The sequence below is a fragment of the Podarcis erhardii genome (genome assembly GCF_964252035.2).
Source record: "Podarcis erhardii genome assembly, chromosome: 10".
Classification (NCBI taxonomy): Eukaryota; Metazoa; Chordata; class Lepidosauria; order Squamata; family Lacertidae; genus Podarcis; species Podarcis erhardii.
The window spans coordinates 67,769,265-67,791,965 of record NC_138500.1 but is presented as its reverse complement, the minus strand read 5'-3'; the positions used below and the strand labels follow the sequence as shown (position 1 = coordinate 67,791,965).

At 43.3% G+C, this 22,701-nt stretch overlaps 2 protein-coding genes across 7 annotated transcripts in view; one reads left to right on the top strand and one right to left on the bottom strand.

Moving 5' to 3' along the window:
- Nucleotides 1-2,086: 2,086 nt before the first annotated feature.
- Nucleotides 2,087-22,662, bottom strand: REDIC1 (regulator of DNA class I crossover intermediates 1). Of its 6 annotated transcripts, none has more exons than XM_081877981.1 (12): nucleotides 22,463-22,662; nucleotides 20,911-20,950; nucleotides 16,734-16,869; nucleotides 16,264-16,396; nucleotides 14,690-14,756; nucleotides 14,135-14,268; nucleotides 11,874-12,391; nucleotides 9,814-9,880; nucleotides 7,955-8,015; nucleotides 4,800-4,848; nucleotides 3,843-3,925; nucleotides 2,087-3,593 (listed from the first exon to the last, which is right to left on the bottom strand). In XM_081877981.1, the coding sequence occupies exons 1-12, from the start codon at nucleotides 22,483-22,485 to the stop codon at nucleotides 3,132-3,134; spliced, it is 1,773 nt and encodes a 590-aa protein (XP_081734107.1). In that variant the 5' UTR covers nucleotides 22,486-22,662; the 3' UTR covers nucleotides 2,087-3,131. The 6 variants fall into 6 exon arrangements, with proteins under 6 accessions (XP_081734107.1, XP_081734110.1, XP_081734111.1 ...); XM_081877984.1 differs by lacking the exon at nucleotides 22,463-22,662 and adding an exon at nucleotides 22,087-22,418; XM_081877985.1 differs by lacking the exon at nucleotides 22,463-22,662 and adding an exon at nucleotides 22,275-22,418.
- ABCD2 (ATP binding cassette subfamily D member 2) overlaps nucleotides 5,409-22,701 on the top strand; it is a 78,796-nt gene continuing 61,503 nt past the window's right edge. Inside the window, exon 1 of the mRNA XM_081877914.1 lies at nucleotides 5,409-5,624. The gene's annotated coding sequence lies outside the window, so the exon portion shown is untranslated. The remainder of the gene's footprint in view (nucleotides 5,625-22,701) is intronic.

The window sequence follows — 22,701 nt, the reverse complement described above, 5'->3', positions numbered from 1 at the left end:
CAGTGCCCCGAGGTGAATTCAAAGACTGCACAAACATACACAACCAATAGATCTAAAAAGGCTTTCCTCTTCCTGCATTTGTTTTATGCAGCTTCAGCCAGTGCCACCATGGAATACCTTGTATTCTGTAACATTTGCATGGCAGGAAGAGAATACACAGGAACAGCATCTCATGTTGCACTTACAGGATGGGAAACACTTCATTTTCTGGTTCTTACTTATCATTCACTGCCCAAAGGCACAGTGACTTTGAGAAATGCTAGCTTAGAATATCTTTGCTCCCATTTGGACCGAAAAACCCCACCTTTTCCTTGCGGCACTCCAGCCAAACAAGTATTCCAACAAGGAACTTGAATTCCTTGATTTTAAGGCTGCTGGATTACCAGTCCTTAGCAAAAATGTTGCATGTTTATTAGTAAAAGGAAAGACGTTCAGCTCACAGCTTTTGGAAACAGTATTCTTAACTACAGTAATTAGAGTTATCACATACATCCCAGTTTATATATAATATATACACTCTTCTGATGCATAATTGATACTCTTCTTTTTGCTTGCTTTGCTGAAATGTATTTATTGAATTGATTTTTATTACCTAAAGGACATTTGAACTGGTTGAAATATTGGTGCTGTATGTGTGCTAGACAGCATCTTAAAAAGCAGAGACATCACCTTGCCAACAAAGGTCCCTATAGTTAAAGCTATGGTTTTCCCAGTAGTGATGTATGGAAGTGAGAGCTGGACTATAAAGAAGGCTGATCGCCGAAGAATTGATGCTTTTGAATTATGGTGCTGGAGGAGACTCTTGAGAGTCCCATAGGCTGCAAGAAGATCAAACCTCTCCATTCTTAAGGAAATCAGCCCTGAGTGCTCATTGGAAGGACAGATCCTGAAGCTGAGGCTCCAAGACTTTGGCCACCTCATGAGAAGAAAAGATTCCCTGGAAAAGACCCTGATGTTGGGAAAGATGGAGGGCACAAGGAGAAGGGGATGACAGAAGACGAGATGGTTGGACAGTGTTCTCGAAGCTACCTGCATGAGTTTGACCAAACTGCGGGAGGCAGTGGAAGACAGGAGTGCCTGGCATGCTCTGGTCCAGGGGGTCACGAAGAGTCGGACACGACTAAATGACTAAACAACAACAACGTGTGCTAGTTCTGCTAATCTGTTTGTATATATTGCCTTTCCCAAAAATGTTGAGTGCAAGGCAGTTTAGTTACTAAGACCGATGAGACTGGTAAGCCCAGAATGGACACTTAAATCTTGCCTGCAGAAGATGGAAAGGACCAAGTAAAGAAAATAGTCTTGTGTCTTTGTTCTGGAGTCTTCCTCCACCAGCAGGTTGCTATAGATTCTAAAAGAAGCTCTTTTAGTTTTCGGTTATGTAGGAATTATAGCACCCTGGAGTGTCCTGCAGTAGAAACACCTACTTGGCCAACGTCTACTGGCTACGTATGTTGCCTGTCAAAGAAAATTATTGTTATTGTTGTTTTATGTGTGGATCTGCTTCTGGTGCTTTAAAATACAGTTTGAATGCCAGAGAACACACACGCACACACCTTTCACATGACAATGTCTCCTGAATGAGAACGTGCTACCAGAAGGACCCAGCTGAAGCAGGGTCAGCAAATCTTTCAACAATGCTCACTGAGAAGGAAAAAGGCACAGCATATTAACCTTCAGATAATCCCTTCCTTTCTTGCAGTTCTTGAAGAACAACAGTTAATGTCTCTCTTCCGACCCAAAACATTTCCTAACAAAATGGGATCGTGGGAAATAATCAGAAGGCCAGAGTTTAAAATAAAAGTGGAGGTTCTGTTCAGCCACAGCTTGTCAGGGCTGACTGACACTGATGTGGTCGTTCTGAAGCAGGGAATACAGTCAGCAGCCAATAGAGGATTTGGGTGTCTTAGCAGAGTTACGTTTCAAAGAACAGAGAGTAAAAGAAAACAATTTTATTTCAGATTGCAGATCACATAGCTACTGAATAAAATAAGAGTAAATATCAACCTTTCAGGCTCAAGAAAATCATCCAAACAAAGTAATAGCCAATAGTGGTTAAATTAAGTTAAACAGCTGAGAAATGATGTTTTGGAATATGTTTTTTATTTTATATACTACCATTCGTAATGTTTATGCAATAGCAGATTACAATGAAGTAACTTTGGTTAACAGTTCTAATTGCACAATGAATTTCTATGTTCCTGTTCACCAATTTCTAATGCAGATAATGAAAAGAGTATTTTGTGTGTTGACAACAGAGGTGGAAACAAATGGTTCTATATAAAGACTCCCTTTTCCACGATCCTATTCAGATGTAAGGGACCTTTTCCAAGCCATCAGTTTCTTGGCACATGAAGAACCAACAAGCTTGTCCTATACTGTCCCTTTCCATTCCTCTTCCTTTTGCACAGTCAGCTGCAGAGGAAACACAGTTTTATAAACCACAGTTTTTTAATATAAACCCAGAAACTGTGTTTTAAGTGCTGCCCCACTGCAAAGTAATTCTGGTTGTAGTCAGTGCTTAAACCACATGGAGGAGGTTGAGGCATGGGGTAGAGGAGGGCTTGTTCAAGCTTGTTCATCTACCAACAAACCATGGTTTGTCCAAGCAACTTGTTACCTCTGAATTGGTCCATTGCCTTCGGGAAGAAAAAGGCAGAATTAAAATAGAGACATTTCTTTTACCATATGTTCTTATCAGTTGTGTATACTACGGAAGGATATACTGAATTTTTTTTGGGGGGGAGGAGCAAACAGCTGTGCAAAAGAGGTTGCCACACACCTTGTTTAAACTGGCTCCAATTAACACTAAATTAACCATGCTTAAGCCTGTTACAATCACTGTAGTATACATTTAACCCTATGTTTGATCATGGCCAAGGGATTTAACTGTGTCTGAGCAGGACAAATATGTGTGTCCACATTCTTTAAAAAAGAATAAATTGGTCAAAACTCCCATATTTATGAAACAGCTAATAAGCATATAGATTGATTTGATATGACTTCTTTATTTAATCACACGCCTCCCCTTTATTACTGTAATCCAGAATGCCTAAGTTTATTTTGCCTTGTACTGTTTCAAGAGACAAACTCTTAACGCTCAACGAATGGGTGCTTCTCAGAGCAGCGCTTCAGCTTTCATCTGCAGGAATGTTCTGCCCTCCAGTGGTCTCTACCTTGCTGGCGGAAGTGGTGATTTCAGCACTATGGACAGAGGATGACACGTTATTACAGCTGCAAGCCTGCATTATATTGCATTGCACGGCTGCATCAGATTTTTCTATTTCTTCAGCACGTGTCTCTGTTTGCGACCAAGCGTTGAGCTGCGCCTTGAAATTAGCATGTTTATTTTCACACGATCTCTGTGTTTGAGCTCTGTGCAACATATCTTTCTTCAGGGGCCTGGCTGGTTTTGCCTGGGGGTGAATGTCAGTTGTTTTCTTGTCAGGGAAAATGGAATACATGGCCATTGACTGGCAACTGCACTGCAGCTTTTGATTTCCTGAAACTGGAAGTGGATTGCCATCATTTCTTGCAAAAGAGTTCTCAAAGTAAGAAAATGCTCTTCCATCCTGCTCTTCCTCTTCAGACTGTTGAAACAGAATTGTCAGTTTAATTGTGCACCTCTGGGTCCAGGGAATCACCATTATAGTTAATGTCATATAGGAATGATTTTTGCTGTTTATGTGACCTGCTGCATTCAACCCTGCTCATAAATATATACATTGTACTGGGGTAAAAAACCAAAATAAAAAAAAACAACCATTGGCACCCCTGCTTATTCCCAGACACTTGGATAAGCTTGTGTAAACTCAGTTATGGCAATATTTGCCTCGCTTTACCTCAGCAGATGTAGTAGTAGCATAGCTCTCTGTTCGGTTTGGAGAATAACTAGGTGACTGGTTGCTTAGCTGAGATTCTTCATCTGAAACAATATATATCTCAAAATTCTAAGCACTAACAAACTTTTCAAAAAGAATGTTGTCTAATTTCCCCATCTTTTAGAACCAATGGGAGGGAAACATTTTTTAAAAGATGAAAATGACTAAGTGGCAAGGGACAGTGGGAAGGAGGAAATTAAAGGACACTTATTTTGCTCTGTTGTCAAGAGCCCCATATGGCTTTGGACTGGGTGATATCTTCCACCGCAGATTCTCCCTCCTCACCCTCATAGGCTTGTTTAAACCGCCCAGTGGTTTATACGATATCTTGTCATTGTCCCATACAGAACAATGAAATTGAAAATCTACATAAAACATTCAAAAACCCCTAAAAACTCTGAAACACCATTTTAAAATACAATATACTATAGAGACTTCTTATGCTGCGTTTAGAACCAGAATTGCATTTGCGTAGAAACTGTTTCTCAGGCGGCTGGTCCTGGTATTTATAACCCTATACCTTCTTCCAGAAGGCAGAAGCTGAAAGAGATCATTTCCGGGGTGCACACTATCCAGCACTATCTCTGCAGCTTTCTTATGGCACCTGACAGCATAGATTTGATCTAAGGTGGGAAGAGTGCACCCAGTTATTCTCTCTGCAGTCTTTACAACCCTGGACAGCATTATTTTTCCCCTGGCCATGCAGCTCCCAAACCACACACACAGACCATAAGTTAATACACTCTCCACAGTACAATGGTAAAATGCCATCAACAGGTCCATCAACAGTTGTTTACCTATTGAAGAAGAGTTAAAGCTACATAACAACTCATTAGGCGAGATACTCAGACTTAAAGAACATGTGTTCTGTTCTTCTTGACCATTAAGAAAACTAAGGAATCTGAAATTAGCACTAACCTTTTTGTTTTCCATGCTTTGAATGCTGATCATAGTAACTGCAGGCTTCCTTTCTCGGGTTGTTGTTGTTGGGTTTTTTGAGAAAATTAAAGATGGTGTTAGTCTAACTTCATTTACTGTACATTTTACTTTGGGTTCCTCAATTTTGTTTCAGGCAAATCCCATAAATTGTTGACAAGTCATTCCAATAATATTGCACTAGGCAGCTCACATTCTTCTATTTCTACCATGATCTCAAACCATAAGCTTCGAAGTTAACCCAGGAAAATGGACATAACTTGCCTTTTACATAAAGAAAGATTACTAGGTCATTATCTGTCTTCATAGCAACTGGACCACAGGACCTTTGCTAAATGACTTGACAAGGTGTAGATATTCACTCATGAGACTGCTGCACAACACTGACTCTACATAGAAGAGGTCATTCAGTATAAGGAACCAGGCCTCCTACACTTTCTTCCTAGGCTTCACAATCCTCACTGAATAAGACACAGGTTAAGTGGAAAAGACTAGAGGCTGACATGCATGTAGGACTGAAATTCTGCTATTGCTAAGTCTGATGGGAAGGAAGAGGAAAAGGCAACACCTATCAAGCCAAGTTGACTGCAGATGGGGAGTTGTGCTTCATTGTTATTGCTACAACTACTGTTTGTAAAGGGCTGGACTATAGGCAGTCAACCCCCAGATTGCACCCTGAGACAAAAGCACTGTAGCTTCTCGTTCATGCACAAACACAGCTTGCTGAAATGAAATGGGGAAAGTGGGGCTCTTCTTTGCAGGAGTTTGTTTCCCCCATCCTATTGAGTGCTGCCTTGGCCCTTCCAAGTCTGGTGAGTTTTCTCCTGCATCTCCATCATTCTAGGCTGTTCCTCTGTCCTGGTCTGAACCAGGTAAGGTATCTTTTCACCACCAGATGAGACAAATGAGTTTATTCAACATCTGATGCTATTAAAAATGGAGAGTATGATTAGGAGAATCATCTCGCCCTTCATCTGTGCAGCTTCACTGCCTGAACCAAGTTGATCTGATCTTCCCAAGTTCTGCTGCTACAGTGATCTAGCTCTTTTCTCCATATGTACTCTAGGAGTGTGGCCCTCAGATTTGCTGAGAGCAGTTTGGGGAAATGGCAGGCAACTGGACCACTGCAGAATGAGAAAAGTCTAATATTCCAGCTTTTCCCTTATCACACACACACAAGAGAAATAAGCGCTGAACTGATAGGGAAGGGTAACACTTGAGTGTATCGTGTGCAGCACATAGGCTCTTGTCACACACATTTGAGATGAGCCATGTGGTGTTTTACACTATGCTTTTGTTCTTGTAATGCGCTTTGTTTCAATATGTTGGAAGCTGGCTTAGAAGGGGTAACCCTGAAAGATGACCTAGAAAGTATGGGCCCCTTTGGGAGGAAGGGTGGGATATAGATTTAATGAATAAATAAAACAGACAAAGTAATTAATAAAACACTTCAGGAAAATCAAATACTGTTTCTCCTCATCACAACCTTCATATCTGATATAAATCCTTGGGAATTTGCCCACTTTCCCCAGGAGTGATGAGTGGCAATTAGCCAGTCCTCTTTGGGTTAGTAATAGTTTCCCACTTCATAATTAACTCCCCCTTAACAGCTGAATCATACTCTCAAAAACAAGTCAGTTGCCAACATACTAATGCCATTCTCTATACAGAACCTAACATTTTGTCATACTGAGTTTGAGAAAACAACTAAAATGTCAAGGTCTTGATGCTTGGTAATCTATAGAAAAGGCTGTCAATTTTATACTTGGGGAAAAAAATCAAAATTCCACTCCAAGGTAACCCTAGTAAAAGCTACCCATAATAATAATGGCATTTGTCATACTAATTTCAAATTATACTAACTTTAATAATTGTTTTGACATTATAGCAGAGCTAGAAAAGAAAGAGCAAAGAGCTGTCATGGAATCATATACAGTGGTGCCCCGCAAGACAAATGCCTCGCAAGACGGAAAACCCGCTAGATGAAAGGGTTTTCCGTTTTGGAGGCGCTTCGCAAAACGAATTTCCTATGGGCTTGCTTTGCAAGACGAAAATGTCTTGCGAGATCCTGCGGGTTTTTTCCCCTCCCCCCTTTTTCTAAGCCGTTAAGCCGCTTATCAGCTGATCCGCTAAGCCACTAAAAGCCGCTAATAGCGCTAATCCGCTAATCCGTCAATGGGCTTGCTTCGCAAGACGAAAAAACCGCTAGACGAAGAGACTCGCGTAACGGATTAATTTCGTCTTGCGAGGCACCACTGTAGTTGGAAGTGCCCATGAGGGCCATCAAATCCAACCCCTGCAATGCCCAACGTGGAGCCCAAACCCATGACCGTGAGATTAAGAGTCTCATGCTCTACTGAGTGAGCCATCCCAGCGTAGGAAATACTGATCTCTCTCTTTCACTGCTCAGCCTTTTGCTCCCACTGAATTCTTAAGGGCTGATTCTACAGGCTGATCTAGATGTGACAACGAATGTGGGTTGACCAACAAAAATGGAAACCCTACAGCGAGTTACTCTGTTCTCCATGTCCACAGGGGCATGGTGAATGCTAGGTGGGGGACCAACCTGCATGGTGCTATCCTGTCCTGGAGATCCATAGTATCTACCTGCTTGCCTGCTACCTATATTGCCATCTACATTCTCGGCTGTGATATTCCATCACTTTGTCCCTGCTTTCTTTATTGCATTCTCCTCAGCTCCGCCCACAATCGATTCTGATTCCCAGTTTAGTTCGTATCATGATGTGTCTGTTTGCACATACTCTAAGCACAGTGGCATGAAATGCAGTGTTTGAAACAAATGTGAGTCGTGCTCCTCTAAGTAGTACTGCTAGCCTGGAACATTTTTGAAAATTTACTCTTCAAAACATACCCCTAAAGAATTTTGCTTGATATTTGGTGTAGCCCACCAATATTCAGACAATTAAGGAATAGTCAAGAGCCCAATCTAAGCTCATTGGAAGAGACTTCCTTTCCTCATATAATGAGAAAAGTGCTCAAGATGCCAGGTTTCAGCACCAGAGGGCACACAGCATAAAATAATTCTATGTTCAGATAATAAGTAGCAATGAAAACATGCCATATTCTACTCGAGCTGCTTCCCTTTACACACAATGCAAATCATACAAAGCTTTTACCTGTTCAAGTCCAAATATCTGCAAGTTACTCAGATTATGTTCTGCCCATCCAGCCTTCCTGCTGCAAAATATCGGGAGAGGGGAGTCACTTCCATTGCAGTTTCAGTCCCTGATCACCAAACTAAAACTAACATTGCTAGTGGTGTTTTGGTATGTTATGGTAGCTATAATTAAACTATTTATAGTGTTAACTGAATAGTTTATACCCTTTTGAATAATGAAGATCTAACACTAGGACCCTGATCTGAAAGCACCTGTTCTATGCCACACTGTAACAGTAGAAGTCAGAGGAATAAGATGCATTATCATATAAAACAGGGGTCTGCAACCCGCGGCTCCAGAGCCGCATGTGGCTCTTTTACACCTTTGCTGTGGCTCCGGGGCGGATACTAGTGAGGGGAGGAGGCGCATTGTGCGCCCCAACACTCCCCACTGTGGCGGGCGCTGTACTGGCTGTGACGTCACATGGGGGCGGTGCGTGCGTTAGTCACGCACCGTCCCGACGTCACCTTCCCAGCCGCCCGCTACATTGTAAGGGGCATGTACGCTGGTCACTGCATTGAAAGGGGGCATGTACGCTGGTCACTGTTTTGAAGGGGAGTGAAGAACACACACACACAAAAAGGTAACTTGTTAATTTAATGTTTATTTCTACGAGGAGGAGTAATTCTGAGGGGTCAAACAAAGAAATAATAAAAAAGTGACAAAAAAGTTATTTTTATAATGACGAGTTTTGCGGCTCCCAGTTTTTTTTTCTTCGGAAACGGGTCCAAGTGGTTCTTTTTGTCTTAAAGGTTGCAGACCCCTGATATAAAACATTAGCCTAATGGGGCCAAAGACTGTAATTCTAAAATAAGTCATATGCTCAGCCTTGATCTTTGTTCCATATTAATTGCATGCAATAGGCAGTAGGTTTCCTTGCTCAGTAATAACTTCTAAACATTCAACAGGTATCGCTGTATTTCCCAACACAACCATTTTTGTTATGAAACAAAGTTGGGGAAGGATTGTGAGGTATCTTGCAACCTGAAATGGAGTGATAGCATGGGATCTTCTGATGTAACACAAACACCAGCCTAACCTTTAGTGTGATATGCTGGTATGTCCTTTTGTCATTCAGATCAATTTAAAACTCTTAGGCCTTAGGGAAACTGCACAATGACTTACTCTGAGAAACTGCAGTAAGTACACAAACATCTAGGATGCTTTGCTGAACAAAAGCTATCACCAATTAACTGCTATCATGGAATATACCCTTTACCTCAGGCGGTAACCAACATGTTGCCCTCCAGACATTGTCCGACTTCAGCTTCCATCAGTCCCAGGCAGCATGGCCCAGAGTCATTGATCATGGTGCTTGTAGTCCACCAGATATGGAGGGGGCCGTGTTGGTTACCACTAACCTGTGGTGTGCAAGCTGACAGATGTGGATCATAAAACTATTTTCTGGCCACGGTGGCTTTATCAAATGGCTTTTAAGAATGCACACATTGAATCGGACACTGAAACTGGAGAGCCAGAGTGCTATAGAGATTGTAACAACAGAAATACTTGAATATATGCACTAGGCAACATATCACTACTTTAAAGGTTAAATCGGGGGTTGGCAACCTACAGCTCATGGGCCACAAGCGGCCCACGGGGGTCGTTTAAATAGCCAATGAGCCACCCCCAAACCGAGCCACCCACTTGCGCTAAACTGGCACGGAGCAGGGACTCACTTCCGCGGAGCCAGAAATTGCGTCTGCGCAGATGCAATCCGGCCCACGGAGCAATCTCCATGGGAGTGAACTGGCCCATGCAAGGTAAACTGTGCCGACCCCTGGGTTAAATGAAGCACAAATGCTTCAAAGACTTACCTTTTCTCTAAGCAAATTTGCATGCTGTCTGCTACCTTGATATTTCTCTTTTGGCTTTCAAATTCCACTGAAAATAAGAAAGTTATAAAATATAACTTCAGATACGTGCATAATAACCATTTATTTAAAATAAATAAAAAACCAACCACGTATATACCGCACATATGTGATGTGTTGTGTTTTAGGTGTGGAGAATCTTAATGAAACACTTTCCCTGGAATAATTTCTCCATTAATTTTAATGGGAATCTATTCGCTCACTGACTTCCTCCCTGGAAATGAATGGGAATCCCCACTTGTATAGAAGCTTCATATACACACATAGAATTCTGGATCAATATGTCTACAGTGGTGCCTCGCAAGACGAAAAGAATCCGTTCCGCGAGTCTCTACGTCTTGCGGTTTTTTCGTCTTGCGAAGCAAGCCCATTAGCGGATTAGCGCTATTAGCGGCTTAGCGGATCAGCTGATAAGCGGCTTAGAGTCTTAGCGGACCAGCTGATAAGCAGCTTAGCGGATCAACTGATAAGCGGCTTAGCAGATCAGCTGATAAGCAATCAATCAATTTCCTTTATTCGACCGATAGTCAGAAATAAAATACAGAATTATAAACTAAAACATCATAGGGGTACATAAATAAGGTAGGGCCACAGTACTAAACCTCTCACAGATAACCCACATCAAGGCATTCAATTATACGTTTCCGACACTTGAGTGGCATGAAAAGGGATCAGCTGATAAGCGGCTTAGCGGATCAGCTGATAAGTGGCTTAGCGGATCAGCTGATAAGCGGCTTAGCGGATCAGCGGATCAGCTGATAAGCGGCTTAGCAGCTTAGAAAAAGGGGGGGAGGGGAAAAACCCCGCAGGAACTCGCAAGACATTTTCGTCTTGCAAAGCAAGCCCATAGGAAATTCGTTTTGCGAAGCGCCTCCAAAACGGAAAACCCTTTTGTCTAGCGGGTTTTTCGTCTTGCGAGGCGTTCGTCTTGCGGGGCACCACTGTATCTGTTATCTAATTCTAAATGCAACCAGATAATCAACAGTGATTGTTGCTGCATCTCCCCATAGCTCCATGACAAGAACAGTTATGTATGCTGTTAATCCACTTCCAATGCACTCCACATACAATGATGCACTGCACATATAATGCACTGCACATATAATGATGATATTGGTAACTTATTTTAAAAGACAAGGGTATTGGTAATAAGCTTAAAAGCCAAGAAGTATTCTGCACAAGTGGGGCTTTGCATAGAGGTTGGCTCTCTGTCCTCTTTCTTGATGGAATCCATGCAATAATATGGGATAAAGTTAAGTGGGATGCAGTGCAAATACATTACAGAGAACGCAAAATTGTTCCTCAGTTAGGATTCTGGGCCTAGTAAGATGCAGCTTCAGCACCCAACCCTTCCCTCTAATTTCTCCCAGACAAGTGAATGGCTGCCATTCCCTTACATGGAGAAAAAGAAAGCAGTGTGTAAGAGACATTGTCTCAACCAATAGCACCCTATGGTGAGTGCAATGCATCTGTGTGTATCCCCTTCAATATATCGGTCCTCAAGAGGTCCCTTTGATATATAGGTCTTCATATGAAGCACTTAAGGGATGCGGGTGGTGCTGTAGGTTAAACCACAGAGCCTAGGACTTGCTGATAAGAAGGTTGGCGGTTCGAATCCCCGCGACGGGGTGAGCTCCCATTGCTCGGTCCCTGCTCCTGCCAACCTAGCAGTTCGAAAGCACGTCAAAGTGCAAGTAGATAAATAGGTACCGCTCTGGCGGGAAGGTAAACGGCGTTTTCATGCGCTGCTCTGGTTCACCCGAGGCAGCTTAGCCATGCTGGCCACCTGACCCAGAAGCTGTACATCGGCTCCCTCGGCCAGTAAAGTGAGATGAGCGCTGCAACCCCAGAGTCGATCACGACTGGACCTAATGGTCAGGGGTCCCTTTACCTTTACTTTATGAAGCACTTATATATACAAAAGGCATTTTGCTAATTGTATTATTGGGCTCCTTAAATATGAGAAGACCACTACATTGTAATTACTTTACATTTACATTTACCTGTATTTCCAAAGTTTTTAGCATTCTCTTGCTGTTCAATATACATTACAGGCTTTCGTTCTTGAATACTGTAATCTCTTGGCTGATTAATGGACTCCTGGGTACTTGCATTTAAGCTCTGGCTGTTTGGGAAGAAAATCTGCTCTGGAGCTGTGAAAATGCCTCTGAGGTCTCTTTCAGCAGGGCACCTGTGAGCGCAACTTGACATCTGGTGCATTTCTTCCATATCGTAAGGACTAGGCATTCTGGATATTTCATTTGCATTAGCTGAATCGGTAAACAGCTGGTCGATGATGCTTTTGTTACCAAAAGAATGGCTGGAATCGGAAGAAGGAGCAGTTGGAAACTGTTGTTTCTCCTCTTCAAAGAAAGCTGCAATCGGTCGAGAGCTTTCACCAGCGGTAGCCTCTAATATGTTATTCACAAACCCAAACAATGGCTCTTCATTGCGATGGCTTCTGAAATTTGTGTCATCACTGACCTTGGGAGACTTGCCAAGTGGGTTACTATAGTCTGGACTTTGTGGGTATGGGGTGGGGAAAATGAAAAGGTGAGCACTTAAAACAGCTAAGCAACATATAATCTGCTGACATATTATATTAATAGTATAAACCTGCATGGGACGCGGGTGGCGTTGTGGATTAAACCACTGAGCCTAGGACTTGCCGATCAGAAGGTCGGCGGTTCGAATCCCCACGACGGGGTGAGCTCCCGTTACTCGATCCCAGCTCCTGCCCACTTAGCAGTTCGAAAGCATGTCAAAGTGCAAGTAGATCAATAGGTACCGCTCCTGCAGAAAGGTAAACAGCGTTTCCGTGCGCTGCTCTGGTTCGCCAGAAGCGGCTTAGTCATGCTGGCCACATGACCCGGAAGCTGTACACCGGCTCCCTCGGCCAATAAAGCGAGATGAGCTCCACAACCCCAGAGTCAGCCACGACTGGACCTAACGGTCAGGGGTCCCTTTACCTTTACCTTATAAACCTGCATGTTCTTCACTTCAATATGAGATCTCTCTCTCTCTCTCTCTCTGGAATTACCCATTTTTTTAGAATTCCGAATACTTTAAGCATGTTATATCTTGATTATGAAGAGAAACTGGGACCTTGTTTTAGTCTTTTTCAGAATCATATGAAACATCTTATTTTAAGCAGTTGTGACTAACTAGTTCAACCACTGTATGTCACTGCAGCTCCACTGCAGTAAACTTGACAGTAGCAGGAGGAGAGGCATAAAGCACTTTTGCATGAAAAGCACAGGGAAAGATGTTCGCAATATGCAGTACCTAATGGGCTATCATGTATACTGTGATAGAATTCTGAAAGCATGTTCGGATCCATAATGGCTCTCAGAATACTATCATGCTATACTTAAAAATACATTTTAAATGTATTGTTAAAAATAGGCCGTGTGTTTGCTGAGAGCCACAGTTGTCTACGATCCTATTTGTGCAAGTATGGTTTAATGAGACAAAAGAAGCTAAGAATTGTCACGCTGTGTCATTTCAATAGTTCATTTGGCTTTGCTCCCTGTTATGTTTATGTAATTTATGAGAGCATTCTGATCTTCTTTCGTCATAAGCTAATTCATAAATTAAGCACAGTGATTAATGCAAGAACTGGCAGAAGAAGACTATTTACATTAAACCGAAGCGTCATGTAGATGTTTGATATGCATGGTGCAGGGATCACAATTGTGATGTTCGGTTGCTTATCTGATGTGCCTACCCACCCATGTTGTAATGATCTTATATTGGATCATCCTTTTGCATATGGGCATACGTTTGTAGTCAAAAATGTCAAGGCTCCAGCCATGCAATCTGTACATGGCAAAATTAGAATGTATAGATTGGGCAGCTGCACCCTTCAGGCAATGGGCTCTATGAGCGCAGGCCCCTCTGCAAATATGACAATCCATCATGTGATGCTAGGACTGGAGTTGTGTGTGAGGGGAAACATGATTCTGATATGCTCACCATGCCTAGTCTCCAATGTCTGCACAAAGCTAGAGCAATACCACAATATATGTTGTGAAAACAACTCTAGAATCTGAATTCTCAAAACAACAAAGAACTGAATTCTCTGTATATAAAAAACAAAAAACACAGCAAGCCTAGTACAGTAATATATTAGCTCAAGTGTTATGCAAAAAAAAACAAAACAAAAAAGTAATATAATTATGAACTTCAGAAGCCATTATATTTTTAAGCGGATAAAAATTCACTCTGCATTATATTTTATTTGCAATATAAATCCTGTCCCTACCTATTCAACTGCTGGAAATATAGACCAGAAGCTGTGTCTACATCTGGGTTACTGAAATTCCTTTGCCTGCAGGCAGCCTTTGAAAACCAAGGTTCTTCACACATAGTATTTGCTGGCTGAGAAGACTGTAGGCACTGTCAACAGATTATAAGAACACTTTGTAGCAGATCCAGTATGTCCTTGGACACTTGCTTAACTTCTAAAACCCTGGGAAATCTGGTTTTTTTCCCCTGATAGACAATCAAATGAACCTTGAGACTTTCTACTAGCATACACTGATTTACTTATGCTTATGAATCTTATTTTAAAATAGTATTTTGATGATTATGGGTTTATATGGCACCACCAGCACTATTTTGGGAAAGACAGCTATTAAACAAAACTATGCAATAAATGTAAATCACTAGGGCATAAACTTTTATTGTACAAGATCTCACAGGAATTGTAGCAAGAGCCATTTGGTGGATGCAAAATATTATGCTGTAACTAGCACAACAGTGACACAACTAAGTGTAACATAAAAAGCTTGGTAGGCATGGTATAAACATAGCTTACCTGGGACTGAATGTTCTGCTTTTCTGATAGATATTTTCTTCTGTTTTCTAATACCTCCTGTTGTATCCTATTACGACAGGGGATTTTTTAAAATAATAATAATAATAGTTTATTTTATTTATACCCTGTCCTCCCTGGCCAGGACCAGGCTCAGGGCGGCTAACATCAAATTATATGATACATTAAAAACATAAATCAAAGCATTGATTAAAATACAACTTAAAATCAGGAGCAGAATAAAATCAGATGGCAACCCACGGATTATAACTATAGGGTTGGGAGTATTGAGTGCTCACCAGGCCCAAATGTTTGTGCTCGTCTTATATGAGCCAGTGGAAAGGGTTAGGGAAGCCACTTGCATACAGGGTCTTATAAAAAAAAGAAGAAGGGGTCAGACTGGACCCCGGCCAAAGGCCTGGTGGAACAGCTCCATCTTGCAGGCTCTGCGGAAAGATGTCAAATCCCGCAGGGCCCTGGTCTCTTGCAAAAAAGCGTTCCACCAGGCTGGGGCCAGGGCTAAAAAGGCCCTGGCTCTGGTCAAAGCCAGTCTAATATCCTTGAGGCCTGGGACCTCCAAGGTGTTATTGTTTGAGGAAAAAATTGTATATTTTCAGAGGTACTGAGATTTGCATCTTTATCAGAGTAAGTAGAGGGCATTTGGTATTCTTGGGTTTTCTTGACGCTGACTCGGGCAAAATTAAAACTCTTACACTGTAATCCTATGCCTATCTACTCATGGCCTTAGTGACAAACTTCAGGTGTATAGCAGCAAAAGGAGGCTGTGGTATCCTCCAGGACCTTGAGTCCAAGCTAACTTGTATATTGTGGCATAAACTTTCATGTCCCAGACTCCACTTTGTCAAATGGAGAACAAAGGATAGTAATCATAACACCAAAAGGCCAAGCCAAGCAAAAGATAATGAGGTGCGTCACTTTATTATGCAGAGCCCAAATAAATAAGTCATGTTTTATTATTTGAATAAATAATGTTGATTCTGAGCCCAATAGCTTTACTAGGGGCACTAAAGAGGGCTTTCTGCTGTGACAGGCTCCCAAACACATCTGTACATGGAACACCTCTTTTAAATGTAAAAAACATTCACACTGTTTTATACCAACAGGAAGATCTATTAATCGGTTTAAAGCAGGAGCTCAAGCTGTATATGCAACCACTGTCAACGTCACCATTCTTTCATAATGTTAAAACTTTTCTCAGCTTGTCTTGTTGGGATCCTCTGACTTCAGAAAGAAACAGTAGCATCTCATGGCGATTGATTTTCATAAGGGATCAGAAAATTCCATAGCATTCTTATAGGCTACTGACATTTTCACTTTAATGTGAGAGAGATTGTGGCATATATAAGAAAAAGAGCTAAGAATCTGTGATGTGCAGTGATTATTAAAACATTTGCCTGGGATGTCTTCATTTCAGCTAGAACCTATAACTCTTCACATAGCTGCACCTGCATGCCAATGTAGTCTATGATAGATAGGGAGGGAGGTACGTACGTCGGTAGGTAGACAGATACAACGAATCAAAATATTACAATTCAGAAAATTATATTGGGATGTACCTGTGCTCAGTGTCATCTTGGTATGGTTTAGACTGCCTATGTTGTGGTGACTCAGGAAGTTCTACATTGTGCCTTCTCAGTGGGAATTTTACTCCTCTGTTAATATCCACATGAACTGCTTTTCGAACATTTTCTGTAATGAAAGTAATCAAAAGATTAACAGTCCTTTGAGTGAATTAAGGAGGGACATCCAATGTTTTGGTAAGAGTGCAGGACCAAAACACTTTTTAAACAGTGCTATACAGTATTCATTATTGTTGCTATGTTCATTGTGGGTTACAACTTTTTCAGCATTATGTTTTCATTTTTAGTTAGCAGGACATTCAATGAACACAAAAAGGTTGTGGTTCAGATTTGATGAAGTAGGAGTAAATTTGATGGAGTGAATGTTGGAGAACTTAGCCACATTTTTCCTATGGTGATGCTTTTAATTGTAAAACTTTGACAATTAAGTTTGCAGTTAAACTCACCAGAACAATCTTTCTTGGTAGATATCTGATTAACAACACACAGATTGAGGAGATCTAAGCTGACAGCTGAGCTTTTAAGGGGAGAAATTCCCAACAGCTTCATCTTTGATTTAAGCTTTTCTTTTTCGAAGAAGTCCTATTATATTAAGAATGACAGGAAAATGTCATAACAATGTACACTTCCTTGCTAAAGAAATAATAATAATAATAATAATAATTTATTATTTGTACCCCGCCCATCTGGCTGGGTTTCCCCAGCCACTCTGGGCGGCTTCCATAAAAACCAGAAATACATTAAAATATCACAGATTAAAAACTTCCCTGAACAGGGCTGCCTTCAGATGTCTTCTGAATGTCAGGTAGTTATTTATCGCTTTGACATCTGATGGGAGGGCGTTCCACAAGGCGGGTGCCACTACCGAGAAGGCCCTCTGCCTGGTTCCCTGTAGCTTTGCTTCTCGTAATGAGGGAACCGCCAGAAGGCCCTCGGCGCTAGACCTCAGCGTCCGGGCAGAACGATGGGGGTGGAGACGCTCCTTCAGGTATACTGGGCCGAGGCCGTTTAGGGCTTTAAAGGTCAACACCAGCACTTTGAATTGTGCTCGGAAACGTACTGGGAGCCAATGTAGGTCTTTCAAGACCGGTGTTATGTGGTCTCGGCGGCTGCCCCCAGTCACCAGTCTAGCTGCCGCATTCTGGATTAGTTGTAGTTTCCGAGTCACCTTCAAAGGTAGCCCCACGTAGAGCGCATTGCAGTAGTCCAAGCGGGAGATAACTAGAGCATGCACCACTCTGGCGAGACAGTCCGCGGGCAGGTAGGGTCTCAGCCTGCGTACCAGGTGGAGTTGGTAGACAGCTGCCCTGGATACAGAATTGACCTGCGCCTCCATGGACAGCTGTGAGTCCAAAATGACTCCCAGGCTGCGCACCTGGTCCTTCAGGGGCACAGTTACCCCATTCAGGACCAGGGAGTCCTCCACACCAGCCCGCCCCCTGTCCCCCAAAAACAGTACTTCTGTCTTGTCAGGATTCAGCCTCAATCCATTAGCCGCCATCCATCCTCCAACCGCCTCCAGGCACTCACACAGGACCTTCACCGCCTTCACTGGTTCTGATTTGAAAGAGAGGTAGAGCTGAGTATCATCTGCATATTGATGGACACCCAGTCCAAACCCCCTGATGATCTCTCCCAGCGGCTTCATATAGATGTTAAAAAGCATGGGGGAGAGGACGGAACCCTGAGGCACCCCACAAGTGAGGGCCCAGGGGTCTGAACACTCATCCCCCACCACCACTTTCTGAACACGGCCCAGGAGGAAGGAGCGAAACCACTGTATAACAGTGCCCCCAGCTCCCAGCCCCTCTAGACGGTCCAGAAGGATGTTATGGTCGATTGTATCAAAGGCCGCTGAGAGATCCAGCAGAACTAGGAAACAGCTCTCACCTTTGTCCCTAGCTCGCCGGAGATCATCAACCAGCGCGACCAAGGCAGTTTCAGTCCCATGATGAGGCCTGAATCCCGATTGGAAGGGATCCAAATGGTCCGCATCCTCCAGGCGTGCCTGGAGTTGTTCAGCAACCACTTGCTCAATCACCTTGCCCAAGAATGGAAGATTTGAGACTGGGCGATAGTTGGCCATACTGGCCGGGTCTAAAGATGGTTTTTTAAGAAGCGGTTTGATGACCGCCTCTTTCAACGGATCTGGGAATGCTCCCTCACAGAGAGAAGCATTCACCACCCCGCAGAGCCCATCGCCCAGCCCTTCCCGGCTTGCTTTTATTAGCCAGGATGGGCAAGGATCCAGGAGACAGGTGGTTGGTTTCACGCGTCCAAGCAGCCTGTCCACATCCTCAGGGGTAATGGATTGAAATCGATTCCATGCAACTTGACCAGACAGAGCTCTAGCACTCTCCCGCCCCAGCCCTGCTCCCACGGTGGTGTCTAGCTCCTTCCGAATATGAGTGATTTTATCTGCAAAAAACTTTGCAAAATCGTTGCAGGAGATCTTGGGGTCTTTACAAAGCCCCGGTGGTAAAGGTGGTTCCGTTAAATTACGAACCACCTGAAAAAGTCTCCTGCTACTATTTTCTGCAGATGCAATAGAGGCGGTGAAGAAAGTCTTCTTCGCCGTCGCTATCGCCACTTGGTAGGCTCGACGTTGAGCTCTAACCTGTGTCCGGTCAGATTTGGAGTGAGTTTTTTGCCACCAACGCTCTAGCCGTCTCAGCGATTGTTTCATCGCCCTCAGCTCCGAAGAAAACCACGGAGCTGTCCGGGCTCCATGCAATCGGAGAGGGCGCTTCGGAGCCAGACAGTCGATAGCCCTGGTTAACTCCGCATTCCAGCGGGCCACCAGGGAATCAGCTGAAAGGCCATCAACATGGGATAAGGCATCCCCTACCACTCTCTGGAAACCATTTGGATCCATTAAGTGGCGGGGGCGGACCATCCGAATTGGTCCCACCTCCCTGCAGAGGGGAAGGGTCGCGGAGAAGTCCAGTTGCACCAGGAAGTGATCTGACCATGGCACTTCTTTTGTTTCACTTTTACTTAGTGTCAGATCACCCACGTCACTAGAGGTGAACACCAGGTCTAAGGCATGTCCATGACTATGAGTTGGGCCAAACTTATTCAGGGACAGCCCCATGGAGGCCATGCTTTCCACGAAGTCCCGAGCAGCCCCTTGGAAGGTCGTGTCGGCATGGATGTTAAAATCCCCTAGGACAACCAAACTAGGTGTCTCCAGGAGAAAATCCGCCACGACCTGAAGCAGCTCAGACAGGGAATCCTTGGTGCAGCGGGGAGGTCGGTACACCAAAAGGAATCCTGTACTGCCCCTATTGCCCAACTTCCAGAACATGCACTCAGAAAACTGGATCTTCCCAGTAGGACGCCTGGTGCAAGCTAGTGACTTCCTAAAAATCACTGCAACCCCCCCTCCCCGCCCACATGACCTGGGTTGCTGTGCGTAAGAGAAACCTGGTGGGCAAGCAGCGGCAAGGACAGGCCCATCTGCTTCCTCCAACCAGGTCTCTGTCACACATGCCAGGTCAAGTCCTCCATCCACAATCAGGTCGTGGATGGCAGTGGTTTTATTCATCATTGACCTGGCATTACACAGCAACACCTTCAGGTCATGTAGGTTTCCCCTGTTGATTCCAGTATCCATCCGGTCAAGGCCAGACCCGGAGGCAGGGATAGTCTTCAAACAACGACTAAACCTGCCTCCTCGGTAATGACATGGTCTGGTCTTAGCGTAACTCCGCCTCCTGCCCATGATCACCGAGATCGGATGTCCCAGTGCTTCCCCCCCTGTGGAACTTGTCCCAGCCATCGTGATGGCTGGGGCCCCACTCCCAGGCAGCCCTGATCTAGCCCCTTCAAAACAAAACATAAACTATACAGAACCAATAAAACAACAACAACAAAAAGGAACAGAACAATTATGCTAAAATTAATCCCCAACCAAATATCCATCCCACCCACCCCCAGCAATGGAAAAAAAGAAATAAAAATTTAAATTGCCACCGACTGCTTGAGGACATTTTAAAGCACATTAACCCCCTGGAACAGGGAAGCAATGGCAGAACACTTCCCACCCTTCCCAAGAGTTTGTTCCAAAAGTTTGTTCCTGGGCCACGCCCCCTGGGCCAGTTGGAAAAGGCCCTGGAAGGGAGCAGGCCCTGCAGTCCTCACCCAGCCGATGGTCCCAGGCCCTTAGTCATACATATATTCCACCTCAAGGCGGCAAACAATTACAAACTGCCTTAAAAAAAAAAAGAACTTTCCCTTGATCATTCCACCAAGATCCTCAAAACAGCTAGTGCCATTGGCAGCAAAAGAGAAGAGTTAGCAGTTGTGAAAGAATTCAGCCTGAAAGTAGAACCTTGAAAAGGACACTGACAATATGAACCGTAAAAACATGATTTGGGAATGGCTGACTTGCATGTGTTTTTAATTCCTCATTTCCAATCACGGGACATTTCTGTCTACAAGCAGAAAAAATGGAGTGTTTGAACACTGTGAATGGCTTCATATTATCACATCTACCTCTCTGGAAAAATTAATCTGTTTCCAGACTTCAGTGATGCTAATACTCTCTTCTCTGTTGTTTATTTCTGGCAAGCAGAAATCACATTTGCACTTGCCTCCTAATTCAGTGTAATCCCTCCTTACCTTCTGCTTTCTTTTCTCCTTGGTGAGCATGATTCTTTTACTTGAAAGATTTAAAAGAAACATGAATTTGTAATTACATTCGTAATATACAGAAATAATAAATGATTGCAGACATTTACATACAGCATGTTTAATACTCTTCTATTTACCAGGTCATCAGCTAAAGCAAATCTGCACTAATCAATTGAATGCTTCAATTCTTAAATGCCTGTTAATTCGAAGTTTTAAAGCCAACTAGCCAGTAATAGACTTTTCTCCGTTGGAGGGAAAACAAATAAAATAAAGGAAAATACTTAAATTCTACATTTTGATCAAAGGACTTGAGCACAACAGCGCTCTGCCTACTTGTGATTCCCAGTGACTTGACATTCCAACAGTGGAGGCAGAACATCGCCATTGCTAGTCTTACCCTCTGTGGATTTGTCTAATCCTAGGGCCTCATCTGAATCAATAATTCTTCTTAAAAAAAGCAATTCCTTTAAAAAATCAACGTGACAAGAACCCTTCTTGCCAGTCTTGGATGCAAAAGGAATTTATACTTGGAGAAACATTCCAAACATGAGAAAGTCAAGCATGTTTATACTTTGTGTCTTTCCAATGCACATATACAGTAAAGAGGTGTGAGATCTTCTTGCAACAAAAATGTTCATTAGTTTGTGGAGTTAAACCCACATCTTATATGCGGAGGGCGGCCTACCGCATGGTGAAAGTGTGGTGAAAACAGTAATGATTTCCCATTCCCAGAATACAGATGCCTCAACGTAGAATCACAGAAGAGTTGGAAGGGACCCTGTGGGTCATCTAGACCAACCCCCGACAATACAGGAATATGCCTGTAGCAAAAACTTCTACCACAATTAGAATATTACTCTTTATCTCTCTCTCTCTTCACCCTCAGTCATGTGAGCCTTGATCTGAAGCAGAGAAGCCCTGAGGCAGCTTTTATCACCTGAATGAAAAGTAGGCCTCAGTCAAGGCCTATGTGGTTCTAGGACCACAAACATGGAGGGTCTGGAAAACTTGGGTCACGGAATGAATTTGCCATCTTGGGCACATACGCTTTTGTCATCCTCAAATGCCCGTTTGTGAATTATGAGCATTACAATCTTTTGAACTGGCAAACACAACGCTCACTGGAAAGCACTTTTAAAAATCAAGTGTGCTGTCCTTTTGCACCTGAGCTGCACAGATCAGTTCCAACATGGCTGCCATCTTCTCCCCAAACAGCAGGCAAAAATTCAAAGCCCTCCCTTTGCAAAAATAAAAGCTTCCTTGTTTATCTATTGTGGTCCTGCTTTGGTGGCCCCACAGCCCCCAGAACCACAATAAGTGTCATGTAACGACTGAAAGAAACCTAAACCTACATTTGAGGAAGCGTAACATAATGATTTCAGGAAATCTACATTTGCAAATCTGCATTTGAGGAACTTAATATGCTCCCAGCTGTCTCGTGGCAATTCTTTCACAAAACCTTTGCCTGAGGTCAGAAGCCTTCATTTCTGCTGCAAGCTGTTTGCTTTAGCAGTTATGAGGCCCTTTTGGCTGCACTCACCGAGAGCCACCAACCCAGTTCATTTTCTCTCCCAAGAAAACAGAGCGGCCTATGGATGATTTATTTGTTTTATATATTAAAAAACCACCCTTCTAGGTAGGCCTTGCAGGAAGGCAACTGGCTCTTGCAATGAGCCCCCCAGGAGTGAATGTGGCACGAAGGCCGGACTCCTCTGCGTCTCTCTTCCCCTCAGAGACCCTCAAGGCAGAGGCAGCTTTTCTCCAGCAGTTAAATAAGGA

Coding starts and splice junctions, on each gene's coding strand:
- REDIC1 (XM_081877981.1), bottom strand. CDS start 22,485: ATGAACTGGGTTGGTGGCTCTCG. Junction 20,951..22,462: donor AACTGGGTTGGTGGCTCTCG/GTGAGTGCAGCC, acceptor AAATCTTTCAAG/TAAAAGAATCATGCTCACCA. Junction 4,849..7,954: donor AGATATTTGGACTTGAACAG/GTAAAAGCTTTG, acceptor AACCCGAGAAAG/GAAGCCTGCAGTTACTATGA.